General features: G+C 37.4%; 1 protein-coding gene across 2 annotated transcripts in view; it reads left to right on the top strand.

Moving 5' to 3' along the window:
* Positions 1-6,588, top strand: part of pkn2a (protein kinase N2a) — a 126,800-nt gene extending 120,212 nt beyond the window's left edge. For both annotated transcript variants that reach the window (XM_061977704.2, XM_061977705.2), the window contains exons 22-23: positions 5,649-5,729; positions 5,803-6,588. In XM_061977704.2, coding sequence (XP_061833688.1) covers positions 5,649-5,729; positions 5,803-6,006 — 285 coding nt within the window. In that variant the 3' untranslated portion in view covers positions 6,007-6,588. The remainder of the gene's footprint in view (positions 1-5,648; positions 5,730-5,802) is intronic.
* The last annotated feature ends 11,005 nt before the right edge of the window (positions 6,589-17,593 follow it).

Genomic DNA, 17,593 nt, shown 5'->3' with positions numbered 1-17,593 from the left:
TATACCCAATCATGGCACCCACCTCTTCCCAATTAGCCTGCACACCCGTGGGATGTTCCAAATAAGTGTTTGATGAGCATTCCTCAACTTTATCAGTATTTATTGCCAACTTTCCCAACTTCTTTGTCACGTGTTGCTGGCATCAAATTCTAAAGTTAGTGATTATTTGCAACAACAAAAAAACGTTTATCAGTTTGAACATCAAATATGTTGTCTTTGTAGCATATTCAACTGAATATGGGTTGAAAAGGATTTGCACATCATTGTATTCCGTTTATATTTACATCCAACACAATTTCCCAACTCATATGGAAACGGGGTTTGTATATATATATATATATATATATATATATATATATATATATATGTGTGTATATGTTTATAAATGTGTATATGTATGTACTGTATATATGTATATACTGTATTTGTGTGTATATATGTATATACAGTATATATGTATGTATTTGTGTGTACATATTTATATACAGTATATATTAAATATGTATATGTATATATGTATGTACTGTATATATGTATACGTTTGTGTGTATATATGTATATACAGTATATATTAAATGTGTGTATATGTATATATATATATATATATATATATATATATATATATATATATATATACATATATGTATGTGTGGGGAAAAAAATCACAAGACTACTTCATCTCTGAGATGAAGTAGTCTTGTGATTTTTTTTCCCACACATACATATATTGCGCTCTACTACGGTATCGAGCACTATTTTTTGGATAACCTTATTAAGACATATATACATATACATATGTATTTATGTATAAACAGTATATATATTTATATACTATATTTGTGTGTGTATATATGTATATACAGTATATATTAAATATGTATATATATATATATGTATGTGTGTATTTGTATATGTGTATATGTATGTATATATGTATGTGCTGTATATATGTATATATTTGTGTGTATATATGCATATACAGTATATATTAAATATGTGTTTGTGTATATATGTATATATGTATAAACAGTATATATTTTTTATATATGTGTATATATACATATGTGTGTTTATATATATTTATATACCGTATATATGTTTGTGTGTGTGTATGTATATATATATATATATATATATAAAACTTATTATAGTTCTTCTATCTAATTAATGCGAGGCGAACCGGCCAACGAACCCCCACATATGTTATACCGTCACAAAGGTCTCGCTCTCGCAGAAAGCCGCATTTATAGTTGAAATCGTTTCATGTTGCTATGGCGACGCTAAAAATGAGCCCGTTGAATGGGTATGCAACCTTTATAACGGAGGATTTTGCCTGCAGCACGTTTAAAAAAAGACAAGATTACCTCGTCTTGTAGCTCAGCCATACTTTCACATAGCTCTGTGAATTTTTGAGCTAATTTTACACTTTTTTTCCTCTAATTCCACAGCCGTACACCTCAGTCATATAACTTGGTATGTGACACATGCTAACATTAAACTGCTTTTTTTGTGCTAATTTTAAACTTTTTTCCCTTGTTCTTCAACCATACACCTTAGTCATATAACTTGGTATGTGACACATGCTAACTGTTAATATGTTAATATTAGCATACTAACTTTTTGAACTAATTTAAAAAAAAAAAAAAAAAAAATCTCTGATTCCACATCTATACACCTTAGTCATATAACTTGGTATGTGACACATGCTAACTGTTAGCATGCTATTGTTAGCTTGCTAGCATGCTAAAATTAGCATGCTAACTTTTTGAGCTCATTTTACAACTGTTTACCCCAGAGTCATATAACTTGGCATGTGACACTTTGTAACTGTTAGCATGCTAGCATTAACATGCTAACTTTTTCCAGCTAATTCTAGACTTTTTTTTCTCTCATTACGCAGCCATACACCTTAATCATATAACTTGGTATGTGACACATGCTGTTAGCAAGTAAACGTTAGCGTGCTAGCAAGCTAATATCATGCTAACTTTTTACACTTTTTTTTTAAACTCTCACAGGCATACATCTTACAGCCATATTAGTATGTGACACATGCTAACTGTTAGCATTGCTAACATTAAAGTGCTTTTTTTTGTGCTCATTTTAAACTTTTTTTCTCTTGTTCCTCAACCATACACCTTAGTCATGTAACTTGGTATGTGACACATGCTAACTGTTAATATGTTAATATTAGCATGCTAACTTTTTGAGCTAATTTAAAAAATAAAAATAAAAATATCTAATTCCACAGCCATACACCTCAGTCATATAACTTGGTATGTGACACTTGCTGTTAGCATGTAAACGTTAGCGTGCTAGCAAGCTAATATTATCATGCTAACTTTTTACACTTTTTTTTTTACTCTCACAGGCATACATCTTACTTGGTATGTGAGAAATGCTAACTGTTAGCATTGCTAACATTAAAGTGTTTTCTTTTGTGCTAATTTTAAACTTCATTTCTCTTGTTCCTCAACCATACACCTTAGTCATATAACTTGGTATGTGACACATGCTAACTGTTAATATTAGCATGCTAACTTTTTGAGCTAATTTTTTTTTTTAATTCTCTAATTAATTCCTTAGTCATATAACTTGGTAGGTGACACATTCTAACTGTTAGCATGTCATTGTTAGCTTGCTAGCATGCTAAAATTAGCATGCTAACTTTTTGAGCTCATTTTACAACTGTTTACCCCAGAGTCATAAAACTTGGCATGTGACACTTTGTAACTGTTAGCATGCTAGCATTAACATGCTAACTTTTTCCAGCTAATTCTAGACTTTTTTTCTCTCATTACACAGCCATACACCTTAGTCATATAACTTGGTATGTGACACATGCTGTTAGCAAGTAAATGTTAGCGTGCTTGCAAGCTAATATTATCACGCTAACTTTTTACACTTTTTTTTTTTTTACTCTCACAGGCATACATCTTACAGCCATATTACTTGGTATGTGACACATGCTAACTGTTAGCATTGCTAACATTAAAGTGCTTTTTTTTGTGCTAATTTTAAACTTTTTTTCTCTTGTTCCTCAACCATACACCTTAGTCATATAACTTGGTATGTGACACATGCTAACTGTTAATATTAGCATGCTAACTTTTTGAGCTACTTAAAAAAAAAAAATTAAGTTATCTAATTCCACAGCCATACACCTCAGTCATATAACTTGGTATGTGACACATGCTGTTAGCATGTAAACGTTAGCGTGCTATTAAGCTAATATTATCATGCTAACTTTTTACACTTTTTTTTTTTTACTCTCACAGGCATACATCTTACTTGGTATGTGAGACATGCTAACTGTTAGCATTGCTAACATTAAAGTGTTTTTTTTGGTGCTATTTTTAAACTTAATTTCTCTTGTTCCTCAACCATACACCTTAGTCATATAACTTGGTATGTGACACATGCTAACTGTTAATATTAGCATGCTAACTTTTTGAGCTTTTTTTTTTTTTTTTTAATTCTCTAATTAATTCCTTAGTCATATAACTTGGTATGTGACACATGCTAACTGTTAGCATGTCATTGTTAGCTTGCTAGCATGCTAAAATTAGCATGCTAACTTTTTGAGCTCATTTTACAACTGTTTACCTCAGAGTCCTATAACTTGGCATGTAACTTTGTAACTGTTAGCAGGCTAGTCTTAACATGCTAACTTTTTCCAGCTAATTTTTTTCCTCTCATTACGCAGCTATACACCTTAGGGTCATATAACTTGGTATGTGACACATGCTGTTAGCATGTAAACGTTAGCGTGCTAGCAAGCTAATATTATCACGCTAACTTTTTACACTTTTTTTTTTTTTTTACTCTCACAGGCATACATCTTACAGCCATATTACTCGGTATGTGAGACATGCTAACTGTTAGCATGCCAACGTTAGCACACATGCTAATTGTTAGCATTTTAATGTTAGCATGCAAATGTTTTAGGCTAGCAGTTTAGCTCATTTTGCACGGTTGCAACTAAAACTCGGCAGCTTTCGGCCAGAGGTCCAAGGCGCAGATAGCAGGCCCATAAAAATGTATAGTTTATAATTATTAGGGATGTCCGATAATGGCTTTTTGCCGATATTCCGATATTGTCCAACTCTTTAATTACCGATACCGATATCAACCGATATATACTGTCGTGGAATTAACACATTAGTATGCCTAATTCGGACAACCAGGTATGGTGAAGATAAGGTACTTTTAAAAAAAATTAATAAAATAAAATAAGATAAATAAATTCATACTTACATACCCTCCAGAATTTTCCGGGAGACTCCCGAAATTCAGCGCAACTCCCGAAAACCTCCCGGGACAAATATTCTCCCGAAAATCTCCCGATTTTCAGCCAGAGCTGGAGGCCACGCCCCCTCCAGCTCCATGTGGACCTAAGTGAGGACAGCCTTTTTTTACGACGGGAGGACAACAGGGTGACAAGAACTAAATCATCCAGACTATAGATAAATTGTATTATTATGTTTATCTTACCTAAAAATAAATATATTTATTAATTTTAAAAAAAAGAAAAACTAAATACATTTTTACTATATTTTGCTAAAAACATCAAAATTAATTGTATTTTTATTTGTATTTTTTCTGACTCCTTATTACATCCAGGCATTAGAATTATACATTAAAATAAACATATTTGAAATAATTAATTTTAAATTATCATAATAATTCATTTAAAATGACCATATTTAATTATTAAAATAATTACTTGTTTATCAACAACTTTAGCATTTTATTCATTACATTTTGAAGCTCTCAGAAGCCAAGTTATGTTATATTCCTTACGATTTATTTATGCAAGTTTGAAGTATCAATTATCTAAACACAGTTTTGTTTGCATATTTTCAGGATATATATATATATATATATATATATATATATATATATATATATATATATATATATATATATATATATATATATATGTGTATGAAATACTTGACTTGGTGAATTCTAGCTGTCAATATACTCCTCCCCTCTTAACCACGCCCCCAACCACTCCCTGCCCCACCCCCCACCTCCCGAAATCGGAGGTCTCAAGGTTGGCAAGTATGAATAAATTTAAAATAAATTCTTGAATAAAAAATAAAGTAAAACAATATAAAAACAGTTACATTGAAACTAGTAATTAATGAAAATGAGTAAAATTAACTGTTAAAGGTTAGTACTATTAGTGGACCAGCAGCACGCACAATCATGTGTGCTTACGGACTGTACCTGCAGACTGTATTGATATATATTGATATATAATATAGGAACCAGAATATTAATAACAGAAAGAAACAACCCTTTTGTGTGAATGAGTGTTTTTTGGGTTGGTGCACTAATTGTGAGTTTATCTTGTGTTTTTTTCTGTTGATTTATTAATTTTTTTTAAATTAATCAATTTAAAAAAACGATACCGATAATAAAAAAAAAAGATACCGATAATTTCCGATATAACATTTTAACGCAATTATCGGACATCTCTAATAATTATCACACCAAATAATACATTGTGAGAATCGGTTTGAATCAAGACTCGATTCTGAATCGTCAGGAGCCCAAAGATTGACAGCCCTGACATGTAATACCAGTTTTGGGCCCTAAGGGCGCACACGGGTTAAATGACTGCCAATTCTTGCCCTCAGCTTTTAAGAAGAAGCCCCGAACGTCGCCTGGGAGCGGGAGAACGTGACGCCGAGGAGGTGAAGAAGCATTTATTCTTCCGGGTGAGCGACACACTCCACATTGCAAAGTTGTCCCGAGAAGCACTGGCTGATGTCCCTGTGGTGTGGCCTGCAGAACACGGACTGGGAAGGCCTGATGGCCAAGAAGGTCAAGCCGCCGTTCGTGCCGACCATCCAGGGCGCCAACGACGTCAGCAACTTCGACAACGAATTCACCTCGGAGGCGCCCATCCTGACGCCGCCCAGGGAGCCTCGGATGCTGAACTCTGGGGAGCAGAACCTGTTCACGGACTTTGATTACATCGCAGACTGGTGCTAGCTGCGCAAACCTCTTTTTAAATCAACATGAAGAATTGTCCTTTTTTTTTTTTTAAGGAGAAAAACACAAACTCTTGTTGGAGGAACTGAAGGAGGAGGAATTGTGGCTCCTCCTGAACGCTGTCTGACCACTGAGAATGTTCTTGACAGGAAGCAACATCTTCTTTTACTTCGTCTCTGTGCAGACCTCCTTTTTACGGCTTTCCCTTTTCATCCGGTTCCTCCCTGAAAGTGCTCAAACCACACATCAACTCCTCCCCCTTTCTGTAACAAAGTGTCCACCTGAACGTTTCCATCCAGCGTTAGGAGCCACATCACCTGTCAAAAGCATTCATTTGACCCCACAATGACATGATTTCATTCAACAATAAATCCAACAGTTTATTTCGTCGTGTTACCTCAGTGGACGCCGCTCCAAAGACACGCCACAAAGATGATCGGCGGCGAATGAAAGGAAAATGTGATCGAGCAGAAAATCCCGGAGACCCGAGCTGAATTGTTGGGAATCTTCTCTGAATGTCAATTTGCATGATTGATGTCAACTGATGAATCACTGCAGGGTATATTAAAAATATAAATATCATGTATGAACACTAATTTCATCAATGCATTTACAAACCCCGTTTCCATATGAGTTGGGAAATTGTGTTAGATGTAAATATAAACGGAATACAATGATTTGCAAATCCTTTTCAACCCATATTCATACCCATATTTATTTATTTTTTGCAAATAATAATTAACTTAGAATTTCATGGCTGCAACACGTGCCAAAGTAGTTGGGAAAGGGCATGTTCACCACTGTGTTACATGGCCTTTCCTTTTAACAACACTCAGTAAACGTTTGGGAACTGAGGAGACACATTTTTGAGGCTTCTCAGGTGGAATTCTTTCCCATTCTTGCTTGATGAACAGCTTAAGTTGTTCAACAGTCCGGGGGTCTCCGTTGTGGTATTTTAGGCTTCATAATGCGCCACATATTTTCAATGGGAGACAGGTCTGGACTACAGGCAGGCCAGTCTAGTACCCGCACTTTTTTACTATGAAGCCACGTTGATGTAACACATGGCTTGGCATTGTCTTGCTGAAATAAGCAGGGGCGTCCATGGTAACGTTGCTTGGATGGCAACATATGTTGCTCCAAAACCTGTATGTACCTTTCAGGATTAATGGTGCCTTCACAGATGTGTAAGTTACCCATGTCTTGGGCACTAATACACCCCCATACCATCACAGATGCTGGCTTTTCAACTTTGTGCCTATAACAATTTGGATGGTTCTTTTCCTCTTTGGTCCGGAGGACACGACGTCCACAGTTTCCAAAAACAATTTGAAATGTGGACCCGTCAGACCACAGAACACTTTTCCGCTTTGCATGAGTTCATCTTAGATGAGCTCAGGCCCAGCAAAGCTGACGGCGTTTCTGGGTGTTGTTGATAAACGGTTTTCGCCTTGCATAGGAGAGTTTTAACTTGCACTTACAGATGTAGCGACCAACTGTAGTTACTGACAGTGGGTTTCTGAAGTGTTCCTGAGCCCATGTGGTGATATCCTTTACACACTGATGTCACTTGTTGATGCAGTACAGCCTGAGGGATCGAAGGTCACAGGCTTAGCTGCTTACGTGCAGTGATTTCTCCAGATTCTCTGAACCCTTTGATGATATTACGGACCGTAGATGGTGAAATCCCTAAATTCCTTGCAATAGCTGGTTGAGAAAGGTTTTTCTTAAACTGTTCAACAATTTGCTCACGCATTTGTTGACAAAGTGGTGACCCTCGCCCCATCCTTGTTTGTGAATGACTGAGCATTTCATGGAATCTACTTTTATACCCAATTATGGCACCCACCTGTTCCCAATTTGCCTGTTCACCTGTGGGATGTTCCAAATAAGTGTTTGATGAGCATTCCTCAACTTTATCAGTATTTATTGCCACCTTTCCCAAATTCTTTGTCACGTGTTGCTGGCATCAAATCCTAAAGTTAATGATTAGTTGCAAAAAAAAATGTTTATGAGTTTGAACATCAAATATGTTGTCTTTGTAGCATATTCAACTGAATATGGGTTGAAAATGATTTGCAAATCATTGTATTCCGTTTATATTTACCTCTAACACAATTTCCCAACTCATATGGAAACAGGGTTTGTCGATCATTATCGACATTTCTCTTTGGAACTAGATTGTACAAAGTTGTTTTTCTACGCCTCGTTACCAGGACACAAACTTTCGAGATGGTACATCAACGATTCAAGTCACGACTGATGCTCTTCAAAGAAAAACTTATTTTTGCAGTCTTTGTTTGTTGCCTATCTTCAATGCACACATTAAACATGTCATAGTGGAATGTTATTGGACCCCTGACGTTCTATCATCTTGGTTATTAGTTTGGGGGGGGCCGCTGTGGCCGTGCCAGCAACTTGGGGGGGATCCAGATTCGATTCCCGCTGCCGTCATCGCCGTTGTGTCCTTGGGCAAGACACTTGACCCACCTGCTGCCACACTGCTTTAAATGGAACCTAATGGCTTTCACTATGTAAAGGGCTATATAAATATAATTCACTTCACTAGTTTGCCTTGAAATGCGTGTGACAAACTACAAACGTTCATGTTTTTCTGACAAAGGCTGAAAAACACCCCAGGGGTGTCCAAACTATAACATCATGAGTACAATATCTGGTTTACGGGTGGTGCTTCCAGATTAATTAGAAATATTTAACATTCTGATTGCTGCAAATCTGTCACCATCTTAAAGTTAAGTTAGAGTACCAATGATTGTCACACACACACTAGGTGTGGTGAAATTTGACCCATCCCCTTGTTCACCCCCTGGGAGGTGAGGGGAGCAGTGAGCAGCAGCGGTGGCCGCACCCGGGAATCATTTTGGTGATTTAACCCCCAATTCCAACCCTTGATGCTGAACGGGTCCCATTTTTATAGTCTTTTGTATGACTCGGCCGGGGTTCGAACTCATAACCTACCAATCTCAGGCACTAAGTAAATCAGGCGAATGACCACACAATGTTGTTTGAAGTTTGAACAATTTGGCCCATTTACAAACAACCTTTGCCACTCATGGTGCAAAAAAAAATCCAGTCAACACACATGGTCACATAACGCAACCTGCTCACTAAACTTTGTGGATCTTATAAAAAAAAAAAACATCCAATCGCCATTTAAAAAATGTAAATGACATCCAGTTACAATGCATGATGGGAAAATGCAAAACTCTTTACACTTATCCATGTTTTAGCTGCTTGATATTTCTGATTGATTACAAAACTTTAAGGATGTCGTCACGGAAGTAACCAACTTTCACATACTCTTAATATCCAATGACATTAATTACCGTATTTTTCGGAGTATAAGTCGCACCGGCCGAAAATGCTTAATAAAGAAGGGAAAAAACATATATAAGTCGCATTTTTGGGGGACATTTATTTGATAAAAACCAACACCAAGAATAGACATTTGAAAGGCAATTTAAAATAAATAAAGAATAGTGAACAGGCTGAATAAGTGTACGTTATATGACGCATAAATAACCAACTGAGAACGTGCCTGGTATGTTAACGTAACATATTATGGTAAGAGTCATTCAAATAACTATAACATATTGAACATGCTATACGTTTAGCAAACAATCTGTCACTCCTAATCGCTAAATCCCATGAAATCTTATACGTCTAGTCTCTTACGTGAATGAGATAAATAATATTATTTGATATTTTACGGTAATGTGTTAATAATTTCACACATAAGTCGCTCCTGAGTATAAGTCGCACTATGAAAAAAAATGCGACTTATAGTCCGAAAAATACGGTATATATACATGTATGTACAGGCTGTATAGTAGTGATGGGTCCGGTGTTGTACCGAAATCTGTTACCCATCGGAATTTGTAACTCCAGGGGGCGATGTTCCCATGGCGTTTGTTTGATGGTTAAACGGTAAGCCCAAAGAGGAGGAGAAGAAGAACGCTTGCGTAAATGGCGTAAACTATCCTTAATGCTGAAACGTCAGTTGTCAGAATTTCAGCATTAATAAATTACACATATTCTGGAAATCAATGACTTACTTTCATTATAGTATGAGTCCATTGTTATTGTTAATGCTGAAATTCTGACAACTAACGTTTCAGCATTAAGGATAGTTTACGCCATTTACGCAAGCATTCGATGCATCGGCGCATGCGTCGAGCTCATAGAGCAAAACCCTGCGTCGGTGCGCGTACCGCTTTTAGAAAGTCACGTGACCGATCATGAGCTGTTACGGTCACGTGACCGATACGCGAACTGTGTCGCACTGACGCCTTCTCTGTGCCCTGTGACAAGTCTTTTCTACAGCCGGAGAAATAATAATTAAGAAGAGAAATCGTCTAAAATTGAATACGTTGGGAAAAACTGTTTTTTTTTTAAATAAAAATTTGTAAAAAAAAAATAAAAAAAATCCCAGTCCACAAGCATCCTCATTCACAACACGTTCTCTTAGATTTCCATGTTATGAAACATCCATCCATCCATCCATTTTCTACCGCTTATTCCCTTTGGGGTCACATTATTTATTGACTGTAACTAAAAATACTAAAATATATTTTTATTTAAATGAAGATATTAAATAATCCTAAATTAAATACAATGACTTGGTTTATATTATTGTATATACTAGGTCATGCGGCTCTTTAGTGCCGTCCTAGTGGCTCCCTGGAGCTTTTTCAAAAATGTATGAAAAATGGAAAACGATGAGGGGAAAAAAAAATATTTCTTTGTTTTAATATGGTTTCTGTAGGAGGACAAACATGACACAAACCTCCCTGATTGTTATAAAGCACACTGTTTATATTAAACATGCTTCACTGATTCGAGTATTTGGCGAGCACTGTTTTGTCCTACTAATTTTGGCGGTCCTTGAACTCACCGTACTTTGTTTACATGTATAACTTTCTCCGACTTTCTAGGACGTGTTTTATGCCACTTCTTTTTCTGTCTCATTTTGTCCACCAGACTTTTTACGTTGTGCATAAATGCACGAAGGTGAGTTTTGTTGATGTTATTGACTTGTGTGGAGTGCTAATCAGCATACTTGCCAACCTTGAGACCTCCGATTTCGGGAGGTGGGGGGTGGGGGCGTGGTCGGGGGCGTGGTTTAGATATATATAAGAAATACTTGACTTTCAGTGAATTCTAGCTATATATATATATATATATATATATATATATATATATATATATATATATATATATATATATATATTTTATATATATATAAATAAATAAAAGAAATACTTGAATTTCAGTGTTCATTTATTTACACATATACACACACATAACACTCATCTACTCATTGTTGAGTTAAGGGTTGAATTGTCCATCCTTGTTCTATTCTCTGTCACTATTTCAGAACACACACATTATACAAATATACATTATAAAATCAATGAGAAAACGGGAGCTCTAATTTGGGAGTCTGACTTAGGATCAGAAGTTCCTATATAAACATTGCGCACTCACGTCGCCTTTTTGTATTGATTACTGCAGCTGTGCACTGGATTCATTCACAAATACAAACTACAACTCACAAACACTTTAGAGTTAGGCTCCACCATCAGAATGTGTACTTAAACTTATAAAGATCACATGGATATTATTCAGTGAGTTGATTCACCAAAACTGACCTGTTATACAGGAGGAAAAAGCACACAGGACGTTTCAATTGTTCACAGACTGGTCGCGCTCATCAGTATGACAAGACACTTCCGGTCTGCAGGTGATAGCATTCAATTGGGAAGAAACGCCCTACTGCCCCCTACTGACCAATGTGAATACTGATAAATGTGTAATGACAGCTCCAAAAACGAATTCAAACCACAAAATAAAATAAATAAATCAACACAAAAATGTGACACATTATGGGTGGGTCACATATGCATGTACAGTAGATGGCAGTATTGTCCTGTTTAAAAGTGTCACAACATTGCTGTTTACGGCAGACGAACTGCTTTACGGTAGACGAAAACTTGACTGCTGTTGTTGTGTGTTGCTACCGCGCTGGGAGGACGTTAATGAAACTGCCTAACAATAAACCCACATAAGAAACCAAGAACTCGCCCTCGATCATTAGCTGTTTATATTGTGGGAAAGCGGACGTGTGAACAGGCTGTCAACACGTCACTCAGGTCCGCATGGAGCTGGAAGGGGCGTGGCCTCCAGCTCCGCCTGAATTTCGGGAGATTTTCGGGAGAAAATTTGTCCCAGGAGGTTTTCGGGAGAGGCGCTGAATTTCGGGAGCCTCCCGGAAAATCCGGGAGGGTTGGCAAGTATGCCTTAGGGAGAAGATCCGATCATCTAAAGTGCAGTAATGGCGTGGGCATACTTGCCAACCCTCCCGAAAACCTCCCGGGACAAATTTTCTCCCGAAAATCTCCCGAAATTCAGGCGGACCTGGGTGACGTGTTGACAGCCTGTTCTCACGTCCGCTTTCCCACAATATAAACAGCGTGCCTGCCCAATCACGTTATAACTGTGGAATGATGGAGGGCGAGTTCTTGGTTTCTTATGTGGGTTTATTGTTAGGCAGTTTTATTAACGTCCTCCCAGCGCGGTAACAACACACAACAACAGCAGTCAAGTTTTCGTCTACCGTAAAGCAGTTCGTCTGCCGTAAACAGCAATGTTGTGACACTTTTAAACAGGACAATACTGCCATCTACTGTACATGCATATGTGACCCACCCATAATGTGTCACATTTTTGTGTTGATTTATTTATTTTATTTTGTGGTTTGAATTCGTTTTTGGAGCTGTCATTACACATTTATCAGTATTCACATTGGTCAGTAGGGGGCAGTAGGGCGTTTCTTCCCAATTGAATGCTATCACCTGCAGACCGGAAGTGTCTTGTCATTCTGATGAGCGCGACCAGTCTGTGAACAATTGAATCGTCCTGTGTGCTTTTTCCTCCTGTATAACAGGTTAGTTTTGGTGAATCAACTCACTGAATAATATCTATGTGATCTTTATAAGTTTAAGTACACTTTCTGATGGTGCAGCCTAACTCTAAAGTGTTTGTGAGTTGTAGTTTGTATTTGTGAATGAATCCAGTGCACAGCTGCAGTAATCAATACAAAAAGGCGACGTGAGTGCGCAATGTTTATATAGGAACTTCTGATCCTAATTCAGACTCCCAAATTAGAGCTCCCGTTTTCTTATTGATTTTATAATGTATATATTTGTAGAATGTGTGTGTTCTAAAATAGTGACAGAGAATAGAACAAAGATAGACAATTCAACCCTTAACTCAACAATGAGTAGATGAGTGTTATGTGTGTGTATATGTGTAAATAAATGAACACTGAAATTCAAGTATTTCTTTTATTTATATATATATGTACATATATATATAATAATATATATATATATAGCTAGAATTCACTGAAAGTCAAGTATTTCTTTTATATATATATATATATATATATATATATATATATCTTAACCACGCCCCCAAACACGCCCCACCCCCGACCACGCCCCCGCCCCCACCCCCCACCTCCCGAAATCGGAGGTCTCAAGGTTGGCAAGTATGGGCGTGGAGCAGATTTCGCTGCCAGGCTCCGCCCACTTTGGATGGCCATGAACAGGTACCCATCAGGGACTTCAGGGCATCATCAACATCATTTCTAAAAAAAATTATCTAAATCTGAACGTGTGGAGCTGAGTTAGTAACAGTTCGGGTTTTGTGGCGAATCATCAGAGCGATGCTTGGCGGCATGCCACGCCCACATCTTATGGCGTAGGCAACATTTGTGTGCAATTTATTATCACCTCTATGTCTAGTATCTGCAATTTTTCCCGCGACACATTCGGTCAAAGCCCCTCGGAAGAGTTCGAACCCGTTTTTTCACCAAAAAAATGATAACCGAAAACCAAGATGCCAAGATCCAAGATCCTTTTCTTTTTTAGGTATGGGTTTTTGAAACTTTTATGTGCGTCCCGTCATGATTGACTTCTCCTGATTTCCGTGTGGATACGTGAAACAGGTAGGAGGGGCAAATGTTTTCTCATTTTAAAAGGTGGCGCTAAAGAGCCAATTTTGGAAATTTCGTTTTCAGGACCCCTAAAATATACATTTTTCACCTCAAAAATACGATGACTTTTCGTGCATGTTAAGGGCCTGAAAAAGGCGTCCAAACGTACGGAAGACAAAAGAGCAATTTCTGTAGGGCCCTTGCTCCGCTGGGGGCCCTAAAAAGTATTTGGTGTGAAGCAAAGAGGTGAACATAAAAAATATCAAGTAAAATCTGGAATGCATTCTTTACCAGTGACAAATCATGTGATTAGATTCTGCAGGTGGTCTCTAGTTAGGGACCCCAGCAACAAAAGCTGCACATGCCCGAATGAAATCGCTTCGTTTATTTTTAATCTCCCTGTAGAAATTGCTTCCTAGCGGTACCACTGACATATACTTCCGAGTTGAACAAAGTTTTAATGTACAAACGTTTGTACATATATTTATCAAAGTCTTTCTCCAGCAGAATGTGACTTTTCAGTCACGTCCGTATCCTCTCTCTCCTCTTGCTCCCGGCCGCTTACTGTTAAAGACAACAGATGATTAGATTAACACGTACCACCTGTGAAATCTAATCCCCTGCCAGCTGTGTCTCGCCGTCAGCACTGCCACGCCCCCGTCTGATGGTGCTCTGTCCACCATGAACAGAGGCGGTGACCTTTGCTCCTGCAGGCAGCGCTGGCAACATCTCCCTCCACACACCCATTCCATCGCGTTCCCGAGGCACTTAAGCGTTAAAACTCATCCGTTTTTGGGAGCGCGTCCGGTATGTAGATACAAAATTAACCCCCCTTGAAAATAAAAATAAAAATAGCCCCAGCCACCAGGGTCTCGTATCGTCTGGCGATGTCCATGATGACAGGACGCAGGTAAAAGTCCCGAGAATCCATATTTGAAAACAAACAGGAAGTCGGCCACCTTGGTTTCCGTCGACCATTTTGAGGCCAAAAACAGGGGTCGTACTTTAACGACCTTGACCAAATGAGGGTCAAAATGAGACGTGCTGGACTGATAGGCCACCATAAATTGTGAAGGGGTTTTGGCCAGGTGGTTGGATGTGGACGTCGCCTTGTACAAACCCTGTTTCCATATGAGTTGGGAAATTGTGTTAGATGTAAATATAAACGGAATGCAATGATTTGCAAATCCTTTTCAACCCATATTCAATTGAATGCACTACAAAGACAACATATTTGATGTTCAAACTCGTACTCTTTATTTTTTTTTTTGCAAATAATAATAAAATAACAACACACATTTGTTGACAAAGTGGTGACCCTCGCCACATCCTTGTTTGTGAATGACTGAGCATTTCATGGAATCTACTTTTATACCCAATCATGGCACCCACCTGTTCCCAATTTGCCTGTTCACCTGTGGGATGTTCCAAATAAGTGTTTGATGAGCATTCCTCAACTTTATCAGTATTTATTGCCACCTTTCCCAACTTCTTTGTCACGTGTTGCTGGCATCAAATTCTAAAGTTAATGATTATTTGCAAAAAAAAAAAAAGTTCATCAGTTTGAACATCAAATATGTTGTCTTTGTAGCATATTCAACTGAATATGGGTTGAAAATGATTTGCAAATCATTGTATTCCGTTTATATTTACATCTAACACAATTTCCCAACTCATATGGAAACGGGGTTTGTATATCCATCCATCCATTTTCTACCGCTTATACACACACACACACACACACACACACACGCACTCACACACACTTTTATTTTATACGTTGTGTGTATATTATTGACCACCTTATCACTGCATTTATTGGTTGTGGGTTGCACTGTGGGTGTGGTGTATATATATATATATATATATATATATATATATATATATATATATATATATATACACACACACACACACACACACATATTTATATATATGTATATACATATATATAGAGTATAATAGAGTATATATACATATACACATATATATATATATATATATATATATATATATATATATATATATATATATATATATATATATATATATATATATATATATAGAGTATATATACATATACACATATATTCATATATATAGAGTGTATATATATATATATATACATTAGAGATGCGCGGTTTGCGGACACTACCGCGGAGTCCGCGGATTATCCGCGGGTCGGGCGGTTGAAATATAAAAAAAATTAGATTTTATCCGTGGGTCGGGTCGGGCGGTTGAAATAAAAAAAAATTAGATTTTAAATAGATTCAGGCGGGTGGCAGTTAAACCAATTCAGAAATATATATACATAGTTAAATGTTGTTACCCACATACGAAAAACGAGCAGGCACCTGCAGCACGCCACAACAGAAGAAGAAAAAAAAAAGAGATGGCAACGCCGGCAGCAAACGTGGTACGCGACAAACTAAAAAAGGGAATACTAAAGACCAAGGGAAAAAAAGGCCAGAAAAGTTCAGCGTGGACTCGTTTTTATGAGGTTGTAAATCAGGATGATAGTAATGCTGGCTACGTGATTTGCAAGAGCTGCGACGCTGTTTATGTCTACGACAGTCACAAAACCGGGACATCTAACATGGTGCATCACATTTGTGCAAAACCCCGAAGCTCCACAAACACCCTGAGCATGAGCAGTTTCGTCCGCCGTGATCCCAGAAGAGTGCCACAGGATGTTAAAACAAGATAGAACGCAGCTGCCTGCAGCAGTTTGAGTGGCGCGAGCGCGCTTGGAGGTGCGCTCAGCGCGGCTCCCAGATGATTGCGCACTGGTGTGCGTCTGGGCCGTGACAGCGTGGCACGCATTGAATGTCTCTGCTGCATTGGATCAGTCTCCTTTCTTTAACAGGCAAAAGCTTTATAACCTCACTAATGCCTTGCATCGTCTATATTAGATATATAACAACGGCCGGGTGGCGGATGGCGGGCGGGTGCGGTTTTAATTAAATGTTAGTTCGGGTGGATGGCGGATGGTACGACTTTTGTGATGCGGTTGCGGATGAAATAATTGCCTATCCGCACATCTCTAATATACATATATATATAGAGTATATATACATATACACATATATACATATATATCGAGTATATATACATATACACATATATACACATATAAAAAAGGCAATATTCCCCCCAAAATGCAGTTCCTCTTAAGTAATTAATAAAGCTGTAGATAATAATAATCTGTTTGATTACAAAAAAATGGGGACACTTATTTGAAATAATTTGCAACTTTAAATCAGCACAGTATTTCATATATTAATACTGTATGGTAGCATGTCATGTACCATATTAAAAATGACAACTTTAGACAATGGCATACGTCATTAATTATACATTGGGTATGATAATCAATTTAAGAGCAGTAGTAGCGTCTTGTCCACATATTTGAAACATTCTCTTCAGTGTGATATAATATAAGTACTAAGTATTATTTACTATTCGCGGAAACAGTGTGTGGACTTATTTGGGCTGTCTGTTTTGCCGTACTGGACCAACCACGTGATCATAAATCTATAAATAGGGGTTCCTCGCTTCGCAGTCGTT

Source organism: Nerophis lumbriciformis, linkage group LG18 (assembly GCF_033978685.3).
Source record: "Nerophis lumbriciformis linkage group LG18, RoL_Nlum_v2.1, whole genome shotgun sequence".
Classification (NCBI taxonomy): domain Eukaryota; kingdom Metazoa; phylum Chordata; class Actinopteri; order Syngnathiformes; family Syngnathidae; genus Nerophis; species Nerophis lumbriciformis.
This window is presented reverse-complemented; position numbering and strand designations above follow the sequence as displayed.